The following is a 17243-nucleotide window of genomic DNA, read 5'->3' on the forward strand; positions in this document are numbered from 1 at the left end:
TGGGCTGCAGCTACCTGCAGGTGTGCAGGTGCAGGCCCCCTTGCAAAGCAAAGCAAAACAAAACACAATGCCTGGTAAGCCCTTAGGGGACTACGTTAAACCTTGCAATGGCATATTTAATAGCTGTATAAATAAAAATCCTTCCCCAATGCATCAATGTCAAAGCACTTGCGTTTTTCTTAACACCAGAAAACTAATGAAACCAAGGAGGCAATAGGATTTGGCTCTAGTGTCAAGGAAATTTTCTCACAGCAATACATTTTTGCAAGACATCCAATTGAAAAAAAAAAAAAAGCAGCCCTAAGTAAAGCTGAAAAAAAAAAAAAAAGACCAAGAACACATCCCTTCCGTTCCTCTTCCCACTATTTATTTATTTCCTGGCAGATGCAGAAAAGTGCTGAAGCAGCAGCTCTCTTGGCTGGTGGAAGTTGCCAGCTGGAACCAAGGGGAACAAAGAGCAACGCAGGTGGAGCCAGGCGGGAGGAGATGGGGGGACAGAGAGAGACACAAAAATAGCGACACAGAGAGCGCAGATATGGAGAGAATTGTGTTTCCCTTTTGCTCCTCTCCCCTCACTGTCACGGTAACTTCTAAAATGCTATTCTACAACCATCTTTTATCTCATGCTCACACCAGTGTTTAAAAACTACAATTGGTTCCAATAAAAAGTTTCCTCTGGGCAGCAGAACTGACAAATCTGAACTTCTCTGGACCTTCGTCTTGAGGTGACATTCCACTACAGATTCTTTAATGTTTAACATGGGCTGAGTTCACTCTGGCACCTTTCCCTCAGCAGGAAAATTAATAAGATTTTCTTTCACCAAATGACTTAGGTCTTTCACAGAACTCTTCAAAGTCTCTCAGTTTTCTTGAAATTTTGTTGAAATAGTTAACAAATTCCGATGTTATTACTGGGCTGAATTAACAGATCATTGCACAAGCCTCATTTCTTTTGCAAACCAGGCCAAAAAAACCTCAACCCATAACAAGGGAAATTGGCAAATTTTAGATTACATTAAGAAAGATGAAGTGGAATAAGCAGTAATAAAAGAGACCATCTCATGTTTACACTCAAACCATGCAGTTATGTAGAAAATGGCAAGACCTGTCAGGACTAAAAGCTGGTGGTTAGCCATATAATGATAACAAAAAGACCATTAGTTGTCAGGTCATTCCCAGCAGAAGATGAAACCTCGTTTTGCACAAAAAGCAGGGTGACACATTAAGCAAGCCCCTAATGAAGAAGCAGAGGAAAGATGCCTTCCCCTTAGTGCACATTACACATTCAGAAACTCACACTTGTCTTCAGCCATTTGACCATTAAATGGTTAATAAGACTGATGGCTGTTCACATAGGGATACAAGTAGCTTTCATATTCTGCTTGCAGTCTTGGTAATAAATGAGATACTGCTGCCAAGGAGGAGTAAACTTAGCGTTCCTACTGCAAATGAGCACTTCTAGCATTACACAAAAGAAGGCTAACTCAACACAGAACAAAACATATCATCATAAGGTATTAAAAGCATGGACAGGCAAACTTTTGACAGAACAGAAGCAGCAGCAGCAAAGCAAAATAAACTTTTTCTATTCCATGGGACAGAAAAGTCAATGTATAATAGGTTAAAACTGTTTAAGCATTAAGTTTGGAAAGTGGTTCACTATGGCAATGTGTCTTATCTCCTGATTCAAACTCACCTTTCCTTGGAACTACAGAACTCCAGTATGCTCTCTCATTACAAAACTATACCCTGGGCCATTTTACAGAAATGACCTGGTTTTGAAATGGCTTAATGCTCTTCTACAAACAAAAATTGCTGGAAAATATTGCTTGCAAGACATGTTATCTTGCAATAGTCATCAGGAAGCAAAGCAAAATTTCAAGTATTTAGAGTTGACCCAAATAATTTCACTGCTCCAAACAAAGTTCTCCTCTGTGCTCTGCAGGGTCACATACAAACTGTGCCACTGAACCAGACAGTGCTGTGGACACCACTGGAATGCTGTTCTGGACAAATATTAATTTGACCATATGATGGTCCTGCAACTATCTATTTAAGGCATTATATACTACCAGAATTCTCTATATGGAAGGGAATCAGGAACACAGAAAGCTAGACAGCACTACGCATCCACTTCTTTAAAGGTATTTCACATCTACTGCCCTTGATGCAATGCTCCTCCTCCTCTTCATTAAAAAGTCAAACACTCACATTTTGAAAGTTAACTTACCCTGAGTAATCAAGTTACCCAAGCACTATTCTGCCTCAGTATTAATTTGGTTGTTACTAATACTTGCACTTAGACATTAGCAAATAATTTAAGCTATATAGTGTGGGGAGAGAGAAAAAAAAAAAAAAAAAAAACACCACACAAATTTATCCTCTACTTTTGCCCTTTTAGATGTTTCCCCTACACAGAGATATTTACTGTAAGACTTGTCCTTCAGTATTTGAACAGAAGACCTTCACTCTAATTCCACAGTGCCCTGTTTTGTTGCAGGGCTTAAATTCAGTAGTTATACTAAAAGTGCCTTGCTAGACTTGCAACCTTCCCCTGCAATCAAATATATGCATGGTAAACAGTGCAGTCTAAAAACAGCTGATGAGTGTTTCCTAAGGAAAAATACTCCTTTGGAGAATATCCTCCTCAAGGACAGTCCTGTTTTAGATAAGATCAAATGACCAGCTGGAGTACATGGAGCTCCGCCTGGGGATGGACTGATGGATGGATGGATGAAGGGCCAATCAAGATCTTATGGGTCAGGATTAAAGGGAGGGCAGGGACAGGTGACATTATAGTAGGGGTCTGTTACAGGCCACCCAACCAGGAAGGCCAAGTGGATGGGGCCCTCTAAAGACAGAGAGCCTCACATTCACAACCCCTGGTCCTCATGAGGGACTTCAACCATTCCAATATCTGTTGGAGGGACAACACAACATGACGTAAGCAACCCAGGAGGTTCCTGGAATGCACTGATGATAACTTCCTTCTCCAAGGCACAGAGGAGCTAATGAGGCAAGGTACTATGCTGGACCTTGTTCTAACCAACAAGGAGGGGCTAGTGGGGAATGCGAAGCTCAGGGGCAGCCTTGTCTGCAGTGGCCATGAAATGGTGGAGTTCAAGATCCTTAGGGCAGCGAGGAGGTGCCCAGCAAGCTCACTGCCCTGGACTTCAGGACAGCAGACTTTGGCCTCTTCAGGGATCTGCTTGGTAGAGTACCGTGGGATAAAGCCCTGGAGGGAAGAGGAGCCCAAGAAAGCTGTTTAATATTCATGGATCACCTCCTCCAAGCTCAGGAGCAATGAATCCCAACAAAGAGAAAGTCAGGCAAAACCACGAGGAGGCTTAAATGAATGAACAAGGAGCTCCTGGACAGATGCAAACACAAAAAGGAAGCCTACAGAGGGTGGAAGCAAGGACAGGTAACCTGGGAGGAATACAAAGAAATCGTCTGAGCAGCCAGGGACCAGGTTAGGAAAGCTAAAGCCCTGATAGAATTAAATCTGGTCAGGGACATCAAGGGCAACAAGAAAAGCTTATATATATGTCAGTGATAAAAGGAAGACCAGGGAAAATGTGAGCCTTCTCTGGAAGGAAATGGGAGACCTGGTTACCAAGGATATGGAGAAGACAGAGATACTCAATGACTTTTTTGCCTCAGTCTTCACTGTCAAGTGCTCCAGCCACACTGCTGAAGTTGCAGAAGGCAAAGGCCGGGACTGGGAGAATTATTAGGTTGGAGACCATCTAAAGAACCTGAAGGTGCACAAGTCCATAGAACCTGATGAGATGCATCCGCAGGTCCTGAGGGAACTGGTGGATGAAGTCGCTGAGCCACTATCCATCATATTTGAGAAGCGGCAGTCTGGTAAAGTTCCTACTGATTGGAAAAGTGGAAACATAACCCCCATTTTTAAAAAGGAAAAAAAGGAAGACCCACAAAACTACACGCCAGTCACTCTTATCTCTGTGCCTGGCAAGATTATGGAGCAGATCCTCCTGGAAACTATGCTAATACACACAGAAAATAAGAAGGTGATTGGTGGTAGCCAGTATAGCTCCACTAAGGGCAAATTGTGCCTGACAAATATGGTGGCCTTCTACAACAGGGTTACAGCATTAGTGGATAAGGCAAGAGCAACTGATGTCATCTATGTGGACTTGTGCAAAGCATTTGACACTGTCCTGCACCATCCTTGTCTCTACATTGGAGAGACACAGATTTGACAGATGGACCACTCACTGGATAAGGAATTGGCTGGATGATCACACTCAAAGACTTGCAGGCAATGACTCAATGTCCAAGTGGAGACCAGTATTGGGGTCAATATCGGAACTGGCACTAACATCTTTGTCATTGACATGGACAGTGGGACTGACTGCATCCTCAGCAAGTTTGATGACAACACCAAGCTGAGTGGTGCAGTCAACAGAGCCATCCAGAGGGACCTTGACAGGCTGGAGAGGTGGGCCTATGCAAACCTCATGAAGTTCAACAAGGCCAATTGCACATGAGCCGGGGCAATCCCAAGCACAAATACAAGGTGGGCAGAGAATGGATGGTGAGCAGCTCTGAGCAGAAGGACTTGTGGGTGTTGGTTGATGAGAAGCTCAACATGAGCCAGCAATAAGCGCTTGCAGCCCAGAAAGCCAATGATGTTCTGGGCTGCATCAAAAGAAGCGTGACCAGCAGGTCAAGGGAGGTGACTCTGCCTCTCTACTCTGCTCTCGTGAGACCCCACCTGGAGTCCTGTGTCCAGCTTTGGGGCCCTCAACATAAGAAAGACATTGATCTGTTGGAGCAAGGCCAGAAGAGGGCCGTGAAGATGATTGGAGGGCTGGAGCACCTCTCATGTGAAGACAGGCTGAGAGAGTTGGGATTGTTCAGACTGGAGAAGGTTCTGCAGAGACCTTACAGCAGCCTTCCAGTACCTAAAGGGGGCCTACAAGAAAGCTGGAGAGGGACTTTTTACAAAGGCACGTAGCGATAGGACACGGGGTAATAGCTTTAAACTGAAAGAGGGGAGATTTCCATGAAATACTACATGAGAAATTCTTCACCATGAGGGTCATCAGGCACTGGAACAGGTTGCCCAGAAGTTGTGTATGCCCCATCCCTGCAAGTGTTCAAAGCCAGGCTGGATGGTGCTTTGAGCAACCTGGTCTAGTAGAATGTGTCCCTGCCCATGGCAGGGGAGTTGGAATTAAGTGATCTCTCAGGCCCCTTCCAACCCAAACCATTATATGATTCTATGAAATAAAAGATATAATTACTATGATATACCTGGGGGGAAGGGGCTGGAGAAAGAGAGAGAGAGAGAGAGAGAGAGAGAGAGAGAGAGAGAGAGAGAAGGAAAATAAGGGACCAATACCTCAATGTAAATAACCTTAAGAATTATGTTTCTGCCAACATCAGCACTGCTCAGTGCTGCTCTTTCTTGTCCTGAAATAATATTTGCTCTGACCAGTGAACCCAAGACCTGTCACACTGTGAGGTACCAGGTGCTATAACATCGTCACACCCAGGGTCCCCATCCTGATGCTTTCCTCTCACAACACTCAAAACATGTTTTGACAGGCATGACTTCACAGGGTTTTTTTTGTAAGTATACTGTATCTCCAGAATAATAATTTTGTGCTGTTTTTTAAAAAGTTAAGCAAGGGTAACAGCAAGTTACAATTCAAGTGCAAAAAAAACCCCAAGCATACTATTTGTTACAATGGTACACCACTATCACATACCAGGTGTAGAAAACAGAAAGCTGAGACTCTTCATTTCTAACTTTGGTGGCATCTCACGAGAAACTCAACCTAAAAACTGGGTAAGATTTTGGATCTGTAATTTTTTTTTTTTTTTTTTTTTGGGGGGGGGTTGGAGATGTTTGGTTTCTTTAAGTTTTCTTTGTTTATTTTTGTTATTGACAGGCTTTTCATGAGACTACTCAAGGACTCTGTAAGAAGCTTCAAGCATCAGCATAACTTTAGACCTTATGTTATCCCTTTTCAAAGGTTACCAGGTTCCAGCCTGTTCCACCTTCTATCTGCAGCAGACATTTATATTTATAACCTGCTAATTACCACAGTATCTAAAGCATCTAATCAAAACCAGAAACAAGTAGTTTCCTGGTTCCTGCCTTTTATTACTCAACAACAGAGAACAGCAGTTAACAACATAATTGGGATTTATCTATTTTTGCCTCCTGATCTTCTCCCAAACCAGATACCCCTCCAATACACACACTGGTCACGTGGCTGACCAAGTTCTTCTCCAATGTCTTTCACAACCACTGCTTGTAATGAGATTCTCTGCTGTCCTGCTCCTACTACTGCCCAGCTCCCTCCACCTTCAGGTAAGGTCTCCACTTGTCTTACATTCTTATAACAGGAAACTACTTTTAGCCCATCTGCTCTTTATTTTTCCTACCAGAATCATAAGGGATCCCACGTAAGTACCAGAAGCACAAAGAGCTGCTGGGAGACATGAACATCACCGTTACCAAACCCAGTCAGTAACCTGGAAGTCAGCCCACAATGACTTACTATCACTTTGGAATAGCCTTGTATTCTGCTTCCTCCTTTTACTCTATTTAAGAAAGGAATTACTGTATTTTGGGTCTAAAGGACAATTTTCAGGACCCCTTTTTACCATTAATACTGAATTCAGAGTTCATAGAAGAGAAGAATAGACAGTCAGGACATATGAGAATATTTCTAGCAGTTACAATTATCTAGGTCTTCCACAACTTCAACAATGACAGAAAAACTCATTCTTCAGAGAGATAAACTTTTTGCTTCTCACTTCTGAGCCTGAGAATCAACTGCACAGCAGACCTAACACTTGGGATCTCCCAGCCCTCCACCTTTTTATACTTAAAAAAGCATCAACAGAACAACAAAAAACCCACAACACACAAAAAAAACCTCACCTGCCCCCCTCTCATAACCCACCCCCCAAAAAAACAATGAAGCATTCTGAAAGCAGTGACAGAAAGTGCCTCCAGTTGCTAAAAATCGAAAGAGTTAGTATTCAAGAAGTGACAAAGAACACACACATGGACACCCTGACAAATCCTCCCCAGTTAGATGGCAGCCACCAGATCTAGTCGTCTTGGACCAGACTAATTGAAAATATTGCAAAATCTTGACATTCTTCCTGAAAAAAACACACTCCAATTCCAATAAGCCTTTCAAATTTCTGCCAGGAAATGAAATATTTTGTTCCAGGTTGCCTTAATACAAAGGTACCATAGAGCCTTGTGGAAGCTGCAGATTTGTTATTCCACATCCTTGTGGTTCCTCAGCAGACGACATTTATGAGGCACCACAGTCTCCCTTCTGAGCAAGCTGCCTGGCCATCATCACTACTACATACAACAGCAGAATTAGCCTATCCTATATAAAGAAACACAGATTATGACCTCCTTCCCAAACTTTATATATTTAAGATGTCATACATAGTGCTTCAACACATAAGCAGTTCAAAACAAAGTGTCTCGATTTAGTTCAATAAATTACAGGGTTCTAAACATTTCCAAATAAACTTATCTTGTGAACATTTCTCACAGTTAACTTTGCCCTAGAAGGCCAGAAGTAATTATGGCATTTCCCATAACAATGTAATTCTGGGTTTTGTTCCATTTTGCAGACAAAATGAGAACCTACTAATACAGAAGAAAACAGACACTCTGTGATGCAACATGCACTTTCGACACGAACAGAAAACACATATGGATTTATCTCCCATTTCATTTTTTTTTTTTTTTTTTTTTTTTAAATAAGCTGCTCTCTTCAGTGGATACAGTGATGTGATTTTCTAGACTGGTTCCCCTCAAAAAAAAACTTGATGCGTCCTGTACCCATCCTATTTTAGCACATTTGGCATGTTTACAACTACATAGGTACTTTTAAAAGCAATGCAACAAACAACTACACAACTGTAGAGGATAATGTTTTGGATATCTTAATATCACAAATTCAAATCCTCCTTTAGTTGAGAGTTATGGGTTACGTTTAGTAGACTGAATAGCTGTCAAAAGACTTCTTAACTGAAGGTGTACCCTTGTAACTAACTCCATCGTATATGGTGTATATAGAGGACACTTCCTGCCCACCCTTGATCTTATTACCCAATTTACCTCTAGTGTGAATCAACACACCACTTAGAAAAGCAGCTTTTTCTTTTTTCTCTTCCACATCACTAAATAAAACCCTACAATTATCACCATTTCACCCAACATGCTTGCACCTTATGTGTTGAAATGCATTGCTCAGCTAGTGAGAACCTATTTGTTTGTGTCTAAACCAAGTATTCGTCCTCAATTCAGCTAAAGAGCACAGGACTTCAAAGCAGCAATACCAGAATCAAAGACGCCATCGTCTCCAGTGCCCATGCACCCTACGCTAGCATTTTACAGGACATTTTATATCATTAACTTGTATTTGCATTTCTAACTGAATACAGTAAAGGCAGCCTATGGCTATTAAAACATAAAGATGTTCTTATAAAGGCAGCAATTATCCAAAGAAGGAAAAAAAAAAAAATCAAAAATCACATTACTGAGTTGGTTTTGTCTCCCTCTCCATTTACTCTTATTTTTGGCATTTGAAACCTCCAAGTACTTCACCTTTTACTGCCCCGCTGCTGTTACTCTTGGTAACAAAATAATTCTGACTGTATTTGTTAGGCCATGCCGTGTTGCAAACCATTAGACACATTGTTTTATTCTGAAAGACCATCATCCCGGCTTCCACAGGACATCATTGTGTAAATTATGCCAGAAGTAAATAATGCATGAAATGTGAAACGTTAGATATGCCAAAGCTGATCTAATGTTTCTTGGTGTGGAAAGAGACACTTCAAGAAGAATAAAGGATTTTTTTTTTTTAAAAGTAAATTAATTTGAAAGGCTCATGCCAAAAAACACTTGAAATTTATAATAATAATAATAGTAATGCTAGAATTCAGTTTCATGACTCATACCATAGTGAGCAAGCAGACACCACGGGCCACGTTCAGACAGCTTAAATTCAAGCTCAGCCAAGTGTTTCCCATTAGCCGACTCTAAATTTTCAGTGCCACCAAGCCAGTGGGAATATTGAGGTCTGAATGTAGCATTTTAAGTACGGCCCTGCCCAAAGGAGTAGCTCCCCACCACCTCCTATCAGAGAAGAGGCCCAACCGAGGTGCACCTTCAGATTTCAGGACTATGCAGATGCAAGGGTAAGATACTGGAAGAACCATTTGCAGCTTTTTTGGATGAGGGAAAACTGCTCAAAGCAGAAAAAACCCACCAGGATCAAAAATAAAGAAGCAATAGAAAACATTGAAGATGTGCTTTGGTAGTCAGGCTCCCCAAAGTTTCTCAAGACCCTTGTTTTTTTAAAGACATTTGCTAATCACGCTGCTGTAAGTGGAGCACTCTTGCAGCCCCGCTCAGTAATTTATGTTCATTAGGAAGGCCACTGAACGACTCAACCGGGTACAAGGACAATTCAACAGGCAGTGTGTAACCTCAGGGCAGTTTTAGGCAGGTCTAGTCCCAGCTGGAGCGGGCCCACCGCAGGCCTGCTCTGCACAGTGTGACAACCTGCGGGGGAAAGCGGGACACCTGTCAGGGACATGACTCCTCTCCAAACGTAGCACCCCAGATAAAACAACCAGCAGTGTGAAGCATCTTAACCTTAATGTTTGCAAGGCAGATCCATGGGAGAAACAAGCTATTTAAAACATTATTTGAATCCAAAGAGATGAACCCGTAATTTAATGTTTTTCTAGATAAACATCTGTTTCATCAGTTGGTCACCATTAAAACAAGTGGGTTTTTTTAAATAAATAGATATGGTAACATTTTTGGTTTTATCAACAAGATTTTAAAACATATTTAAGCAACCACATATTATAGCTTAATAAAGACTTAATTTTTATTTTGTAAGAAATTTGCTCCATTATGATCTTTCATAAGAGATACACCTACTTGTGTAGGTACATGTAATATATGCAAAGTTAAATTTAGATGAAAACTGGGATTCATTTAAAAATACCCAGACCATCTTCATCTGCTAGAAAACGAAAACCACACATTACTTACATATACAAACATCTAGAAGTTTATAAAAACATGTTTTGTCTTTTAAACACTTTGGTAAATAAACTAAGTATCATTTGCAGCTGGTGATTTAGCAGATTATTTCTGGTCACTGTGTCCTACCAGATGACAGAACAAACAGATCTCATCCACCCACATCTTTCCTCCTCATCATCATATCCAAACTGCAGGAGGGGTGGGAGGGGAATATTCCCTCTGTTCAATAAGAGAGTATTTGTCCACAGCTGGTTTTCTACTCCAGCAACCTTTTCTAGTTAATTATCCACTAACTCAGCTGTTCAACCCTTTGACTGTCTTCGAAAGTTGAACTGGTGCATATTGCTCATTAATGTTTTAGTTTACCATACTGTTGGTATATTTAGACATTAATACATCAAAGAATCTCTCTTTACAAATATATTTCTCAATTCATAATATCTTAAATTTAAACAGGTTATTTATCCTGATTCCTTGTCACAGAAATGCTTGTTCTATCTTTCATGAGTTTGTCTTGACTAAGTTTTTCAGCTCAGCTAAATTCATGTTTTCTGAGTTTATACCAGTCCTCTTTTGTAGGGGGTGTCTGTGCTAGATTTCCCCACTGATGGAGGTGAATTCTGCGTGTAACATCTCTTTTGCAAAATAGAGTGTAGACAACATCAATCTGTACATAAACATCACGATACTGACAGCATATTGCTGTAGATACATGCATGAGTAAAAGAGATTATACACAACTGCTTGGTGAACCCACTACACTTATGTAAACACCATGAAAAAAAACCTCTTAAAAAAATTCCTCATCATCAGTTTCATATTGCAGCAATCTCTCATAAAGAAAGTTATTTGTTTTCATCCCAACTTATCTTTTTCCTCCATCTCTCTTGTAGAGTTATTTTAAAATCAGTGGCACGGCAAAGCATTATTTTATTGGATAATAAACTAATTAATTCATATTTCGTTAATTACTGAAGGCTACAGGACTTGACCAGGTTAATTCTGACAATCCCACTGAATGCCTGTGACAAGCAGGTCTAGGAGTCTCTGGTTTTAAAGTGTGATTTGAAATTCACTTGGGCACAACAGCTTCTACAAATCTTCTACTGTGTGTCTCAACACTGAGGTGTACCAAACTACAAATCTTCTAAGTAGTGACTACTAAAAGATAGTTTAAAAGATAAAGAATAGTTTAAAGATGTACTAGGACCTCTTTTTTAAATCAATATATCTTCAAGATTCTTCAGGTGAAGTTTTACCCTTTACTTTGGTATAATTTAGATATTTTTTTTTTTTTTTAAATAAATACTACTTCTATGTTTTTTACATGTGGATTATGCATGTTCCTACTTACACAAACACAGGCTTGCTTGTTACTCCAGAAAGACAATGACAGTTTGGGGGACTGTGGGCAGAAGTATTGACAATGAAACATCAGTTTTCCTTTCATTTTCTTGCTGTGTCACTTACATGAAGTTGTACCCCGCTTTTGTTTCTTGCTGACTCAAATACATCAGTAGGATGCAACCCCTCCATGTGCACTGTAACCCAAAGTCACTTTTTGATGGACTTTCTGTTAGTCAGTCAGTCTGTTAGTCAGTCAACTGCATTTCCAGCACTAGCATAATGCCAAATTCTGTCGAGGGGCAAAACAGAGCAAATTTTCTCTTTTATAAAGTAACAGTAAGTTCAGACTATCCTCACTCAAAAAGCTCCTATTTTAACCATCACAGTTTTGGGGTTTTTTCAGCCTGTTTGAGGTAAAAAGTAAATCCCATCCCAGCTATCATGCAGGTACTAATTTATGCTTATGGAATTAAAACAATATAGAAAAGCCAGCCCTTACTGGCCTTTTTCCAAAGAAATATCAACTTTGGGGTTTTTTTAATCTATTCACACTTCTGTCTTTTGAACACAAAGAGGCAGTTAAACTGTAGAGTTGTAACTATAGAGACAAGTCATGATAAACACAAATTAACTCACGAAGCCTGTGGAAGAAAAGGAAGATCTTTGGTCTGTGTTCCCTATTCACACAGAGCTGGAAGGAGAGTCCCAGCTAAAAAATGCAGCGTCTGTGTAGCTCCAGCATCACACAATTAGTACTTGTCATCCTCAGAGCTCAGAATAATGCAGCGTGTTCATTCGCAAAGGAAAGAATGCATTTTCTTAAGAAAATTGCATCTCTCTGCTGATAGCACAAGTCCACAAATAAGGTTAAGGTTTATAAAACTGGGAATTAAAGACACCATCAGACAACTAAGTGAGAATTAATCAAATAAGTCAAAAACTAATAAAAAGAGATAAGCATTTCAGTATATATCTTGAGTCCAATCCTTCTCCCTAATTTCTCAGACAAAAATCTTCAGAGACCACAATAATAACAGCAAACAGTAAAAGGAGCATGAGGTGCAGAGCAGTGGGTGATAACTCTATAAAGCACCATTTTAACCAAAATCCACACAAACATCAATCATAGAACACCAGGCTGGACGGGACCACAAGGATCATCTGGTCCAACCTTTCTTGGCAAAAGCACAGTCTAGACAAGCTGGCCCAGCATCTGTTCAGCTGTCACGGATTGATTGCCCAAAATGAGACAAGGCAAACCAGCCATCGTCAACACCCACGGCACAGTGGCTGGTGTGGGGTACTGAGATCCCGATACACTCAGGGAGCATAATCAAACTGATTCCTCCAAGGAAAATGCCAGAAATGCCAGAGAGAGGTTGCCCTATGGGCACACGAACCTGTTGTCATCTACTGACAGCAATCAGCAGTGCCTCCTGCCCCGAGATGCAGTAACTTCTCCCTCCCAACTATTCCGTACCTCTGCCTGCCTTCTCCCCTCATAGGCAGTGTTAGCGATACTCATCTGTCTATCAAAGTATGCTGTGGAATTGCCTTTGCTTTAGCAATGTTTTTGTGACCCCAGTGAGTTCAAAGCATAAGTTCACATCTTTGTCCCTTTTTTAGGAGCCAAAACATGGGGAACATCACTTTCAACTTAACCAGCATGGGTAAGTATAGACCCAGCTGATGCTGTTCAGTTTCTTCTATTTCTGACAGTCTCCATAACTGCATGGCACACAGCTAGTCTGTTCCTTCCTCCTTTAACACACATATTGTAAAAAATAAAAACATAAAACAACTCTAGCATGGATCTTTCAAGCAAGAGATTATAGACATTTTATAGAGTTACTTTAAAAGTCCGTGGTGAAAGGTCTGTCACAAGCTTTGTGCAAGTCTTAAATAAAATCTTAACGGTTCTGCCTTTAACCACACTGTATGGCTAGTCAAACACTTTCAGTTCACGGGGAGGCATGATTGTGCAATTCACTAAAACCATGCTGTCCCATCCCTGTGATACCATTCTCCATTCTGCAAAGTGTCTGATATTTTTAATCTGAGTGCCAACTTCAACCATTTTTCCAGAACTGAAATGCCTCTTGCTGTGTTCATTCTTCGATCCCTTCTGTAAGGAAAGTAATGTATGTATAACCTCGACTGTACCCTGTTGCCCAGCAGAATAACTGCTTTAATGAGCCTGGGTGTGATGAATCTGTGTTCAATCACTTCATTCTTAGCAAGACCCAGGACTCTCAGGTGCACACCATCTGCTCCTACTGACCCGGCTGCTCTTGGAGTTTTTCCATTTATTCCAGCATTTCCTCTTCTGGCACATGCTCTCACATTCCCTACCTGCTCTCTGCTACCAAGCCTCTTTCCTCTAAACAACCTCTTCGATCAAGCCAACTCTGCTTGCAGTTTGGGAGCACATGGCACTGCTTTTCCCCACAGGAATTGCCATGTCCAACAGCAGTCCTCCCACCGGGGTGCACCCATACGATTTTTGTCTAAACCCTAACATGACAGTTTGGGAAGGTGGAAGGAGACTTTCCATGATGCATGTGAGCATCACCCTGATCATCAAGAACTCTCAATCAAAGACTAAGGAAAGGATCCTTCTTCCTCAAAGATTTATCCCACTTATTACAGGTACGAATCCGAATCCCTGAAGTCAACAGCACACGTTCAAGACTTTGCTGTGGCACTGAATGCCAGTTCTGGAAGCAACCTGATCTGTAAAACCACTCCTCAACGAATAACTTGAGAATAAAAAACTGTAAATTGCACATTGTTTAAGCAAAATGGCTCATACATGTCTTTTGTTATAGTCCACGAAAGGGCCAGGGAATGGTGTGAAGCACCTTCTGAACTGTGCAGGCTCTGCTTAGTAGAAATCCACAACTGGTTTCCAGTCTAAATGTCCCCATTTCTGACACGGCAAAACTCAGCAGGACGATTTCTCAGTGGGTCAGCAGGGATGCCTGCATGCTAAGTATTAATTGTGACAGACAGGGATTTTAAAAAACATTTAAAAATATAAAGGAAGCTTTAATGGTCAAGAACACTTTCATATAAAACATGCCCTTTTAACCTAAATGAGTTGCCTAAAATGGGCATTCCCTGCACGAGGAGAAAATATATATCACAAACCGCTATGCTTTGTTCCCATAATTGTTAGAATGGTACGTTTTTTTAAACAGAATCGATTAGATTGCATTTTTGGAAGATGATAAAAGACATAGTATCAGCAAATATCTCAAACAATGTTATGGGGTTTTTCTCCTATCCACATTTCTTTTTCTTTTTTTTTTTTTTTTAAGCACATTATATTAATTCAATTTTTTTCTTAAGTTCTGCTAAATGTTTGTAAGAATACCTGACAATGGTGAGTTTTGAAGACAAGCGCTCCAGCTGTAGAGCTGAATGCCACTGTGATTAGTGCCAAATAAACAAGAGGGGAAGGGCAGGAAGGAGGAAAAGAACCAGCCCCAGATCCCACAGGCCTTATTATCTGAATATTCCTGAAGCCAATTACAGCCTTGTTACCCAGTAACATTCTGCTCACAGCATAAATATACGTGGAAATTATCTAAAATAGTAAAACCAAAAAGAACATTAAGAATAAATAAATAAAAACACACACCACAACGTTTCTGGGCTTAACTTACACATTATGATCAAAATAGCCCTGAAAATATACTATAATAATATGACAAAAAAAAAAAAAATAACTGAAATGATAGGGTAAGGAACTACAAAGCAAAAACAGGAGTTTTTTTTCCATGCTACTTTACAAAATGAAGTGACTAATACCAAATTCACAAAAGTTTACTAATAGGACTTAAACAAAATTCTTAAATTTGCCTTCTTATTTAAAATGAGATGCCAACTTCCTTCTCATTGCAAAAGATTTAGTCTTGGTGCTAGATCTACATGAAATCTCTACTTTTACTGCCTAGTTCACCTGCAAAACTAAGGCTACTCTGTGTCTCAAAATGAAGCAGTACTACAGTGCTCAGTGATATTTTTGTTTTGCACATCTGGTAAACAGCAAGAGAGGAAAAATATCCTTGACATATCATCATTTTCATTCAGAATAACCTGTGTAATATGAATTTATGTAAGTCATTACATGATGAACTGACAGTAGAGGAGTTTAGTACCCTCAGGCAGTGGCCAGGTATAACTATACTTCAGCTCAAATTTGACATGACTTTTTTCTGCTTGATAAATAAAGACTACAGAAGAAAAAAAGTTCCTTATATATAATAAATAAAAATCAAATAAAACTACCTCTAGTTTATTGCCAGAAGTATTATGCAACTACAGTTGCATCAAATTACTAATCCACAGGTGGAAAAGCTCTTCCCTGTCACTGGAAACTGGGTGGCACAAGTATTCTCATACCCCGATCAAGCTCCTCAAAACTAAGGAGGATTTTGCCTTTGCAGTCTGTGTTGGGCATCTCTTCTGGGACACTGCCGCTATGATGGTGCGCAAGTCTCTTACTTCCCACCCAAATGCATTTGTTCTCAAGAACAGACATATAAACGTCACAGCGTCATTTTACCTACAGATTTTTTTTTAACAAAAACCCCCACTTTATATATGTATATGTGTATATATATATCGGTGTTGAGCCAGGAATTAAACACATGGCATGTATTTTGTAACTCAGTGAACACAGCTGTCTCTACGATATTCGGAGGCCCTTTTGAGGAAGTTAATGACATTACTAACCCGACCCGGGAGACCGCATACAGACGCCAAAGGGCTACGCACAACCTTACGCTTCGCCCAGTGACTCTGTGGCAAAGCACGACCGAACACAACACCGCCTGTCCCCAACACACAAACACCTGGAAGGAAGAAGAAACACGCGTACCGAATAACTGCAATACTAGTAGCGTGTCTGGGGAAAAGAAAAAATAAAAATAGAAATAGAAATAAATAAAAGGGACACAAAGCAGCCCCCGACACCGTCATCCACGCCGCTGCGGGGAGGAGCCGTGCCCCGCTCCACACCCGTTTCGGCGCCGGCACTGCCCTGCTCCGCTCCGCCACCGCGGACGGAGCCGCCGCTCGTTTCGGCCCCGCACGGCAGGGACGTCGGGGCACCGGCCCGCCGCGCAGCCCCTAACTTTCCAGCGGAGACAGCGCCAGCCCCTCTCCCGCAGGGCTGAGGGAGCGGGTCCCGTCCCCACCCCACCCCGCAACTCGGGGGCGAGCCGGCCGCCCACCGACCCACCTGGTGCAGCGTGTCCGGGGGCAGCTGGGAGGCCCGGAACAGCTCGCCCACGCTGCTGCCCCCGGCGGCCGCCTCGGGGGGCGGGCAGCACCGCGAGAAGAGCTCGGAGTAGCGCTGCTGCTCGCTCTCGCTCAGCGGCAGGAGCAACCCCCCGGTGCTGGCGGCAGCAGCAGCAGCGGACACCCCCGCTGGCCCCTGCTCCATGGCGGGGCGGCGCAGAGTAGCGGGAGCCGTGCCGCCCGGGTGGGGGGAGGTGTGGCGGGAGGGCGGGAGGCGGCGCCGCGCTGCGGCGGGGAAGGTGCAGTCCCCGCCTCCCGCCCGGTGCGGCCGCCGCGCTGGGTCCGCAGTGATCCGGCCGCCACTGCTGGGAGCCGCTATCGTCGTCTCCCCGTCCCGGCCCCGCTTCGACCCTTCAGAAACGGGCGATGAAGCTGGTGAGGGGTCTGGAGCACAGGTCTGATGAGCAGCGGCTGAGGGAACTGGGGCTGTTTAGCCTGGAGAAAAGGAGGCTGAGGGGAGACTTTATTGCTCTCTGCAACTACCTGAAAGGAGGTTGTAGCATGG

General features: G+C 42.1%; 1 protein-coding gene and 1 long non-coding RNA gene across 5 annotated transcripts in view; one reads left to right on the forward strand and one right to left on the reverse strand.

Annotated features, from left to right (window-relative positions):
- REPS2 (RALBP1 associated Eps domain containing 2) overlaps positions 1-16931 on the reverse strand; it is a 105859-nt gene extending 88928 nt beyond the window's left edge. For all 4 annotated transcript variants that reach the window (XM_065857815.2, XM_071812691.1, XM_065857820.2 and 1 more), the window contains exon 1: positions 16680-16931. In XM_065857815.2, coding sequence (XP_065713887.1) covers positions 16680-16883 — 204 coding nt within the window. In that variant the 5' untranslated portion in view covers positions 16884-16931. The remainder of the gene's footprint in view (positions 1-16679) is intronic.
- On the forward strand, positions 9175-14173 carry LOC136103882 (uncharacterized). Its single transcript, XR_010651678.1, has 3 exons — positions 9175-9222; positions 13058-13101; positions 14081-14173. It is a non-coding gene; the product is annotated as an uncharacterized lncRNA (long non-coding RNA).
- Positions 16932-17243: the final 312 nt, after the last annotated feature.

The sequence above is a fragment of the Patagioenas fasciata genome, chromosome 1 (assembly GCF_037038585.1).
Source record: "Patagioenas fasciata isolate bPatFas1 chromosome 1, bPatFas1.hap1, whole genome shotgun sequence".
In the NCBI taxonomy this organism is placed as follows: Eukaryota; Metazoa; Chordata; class Aves; order Columbiformes; family Columbidae; genus Patagioenas; species Patagioenas fasciata.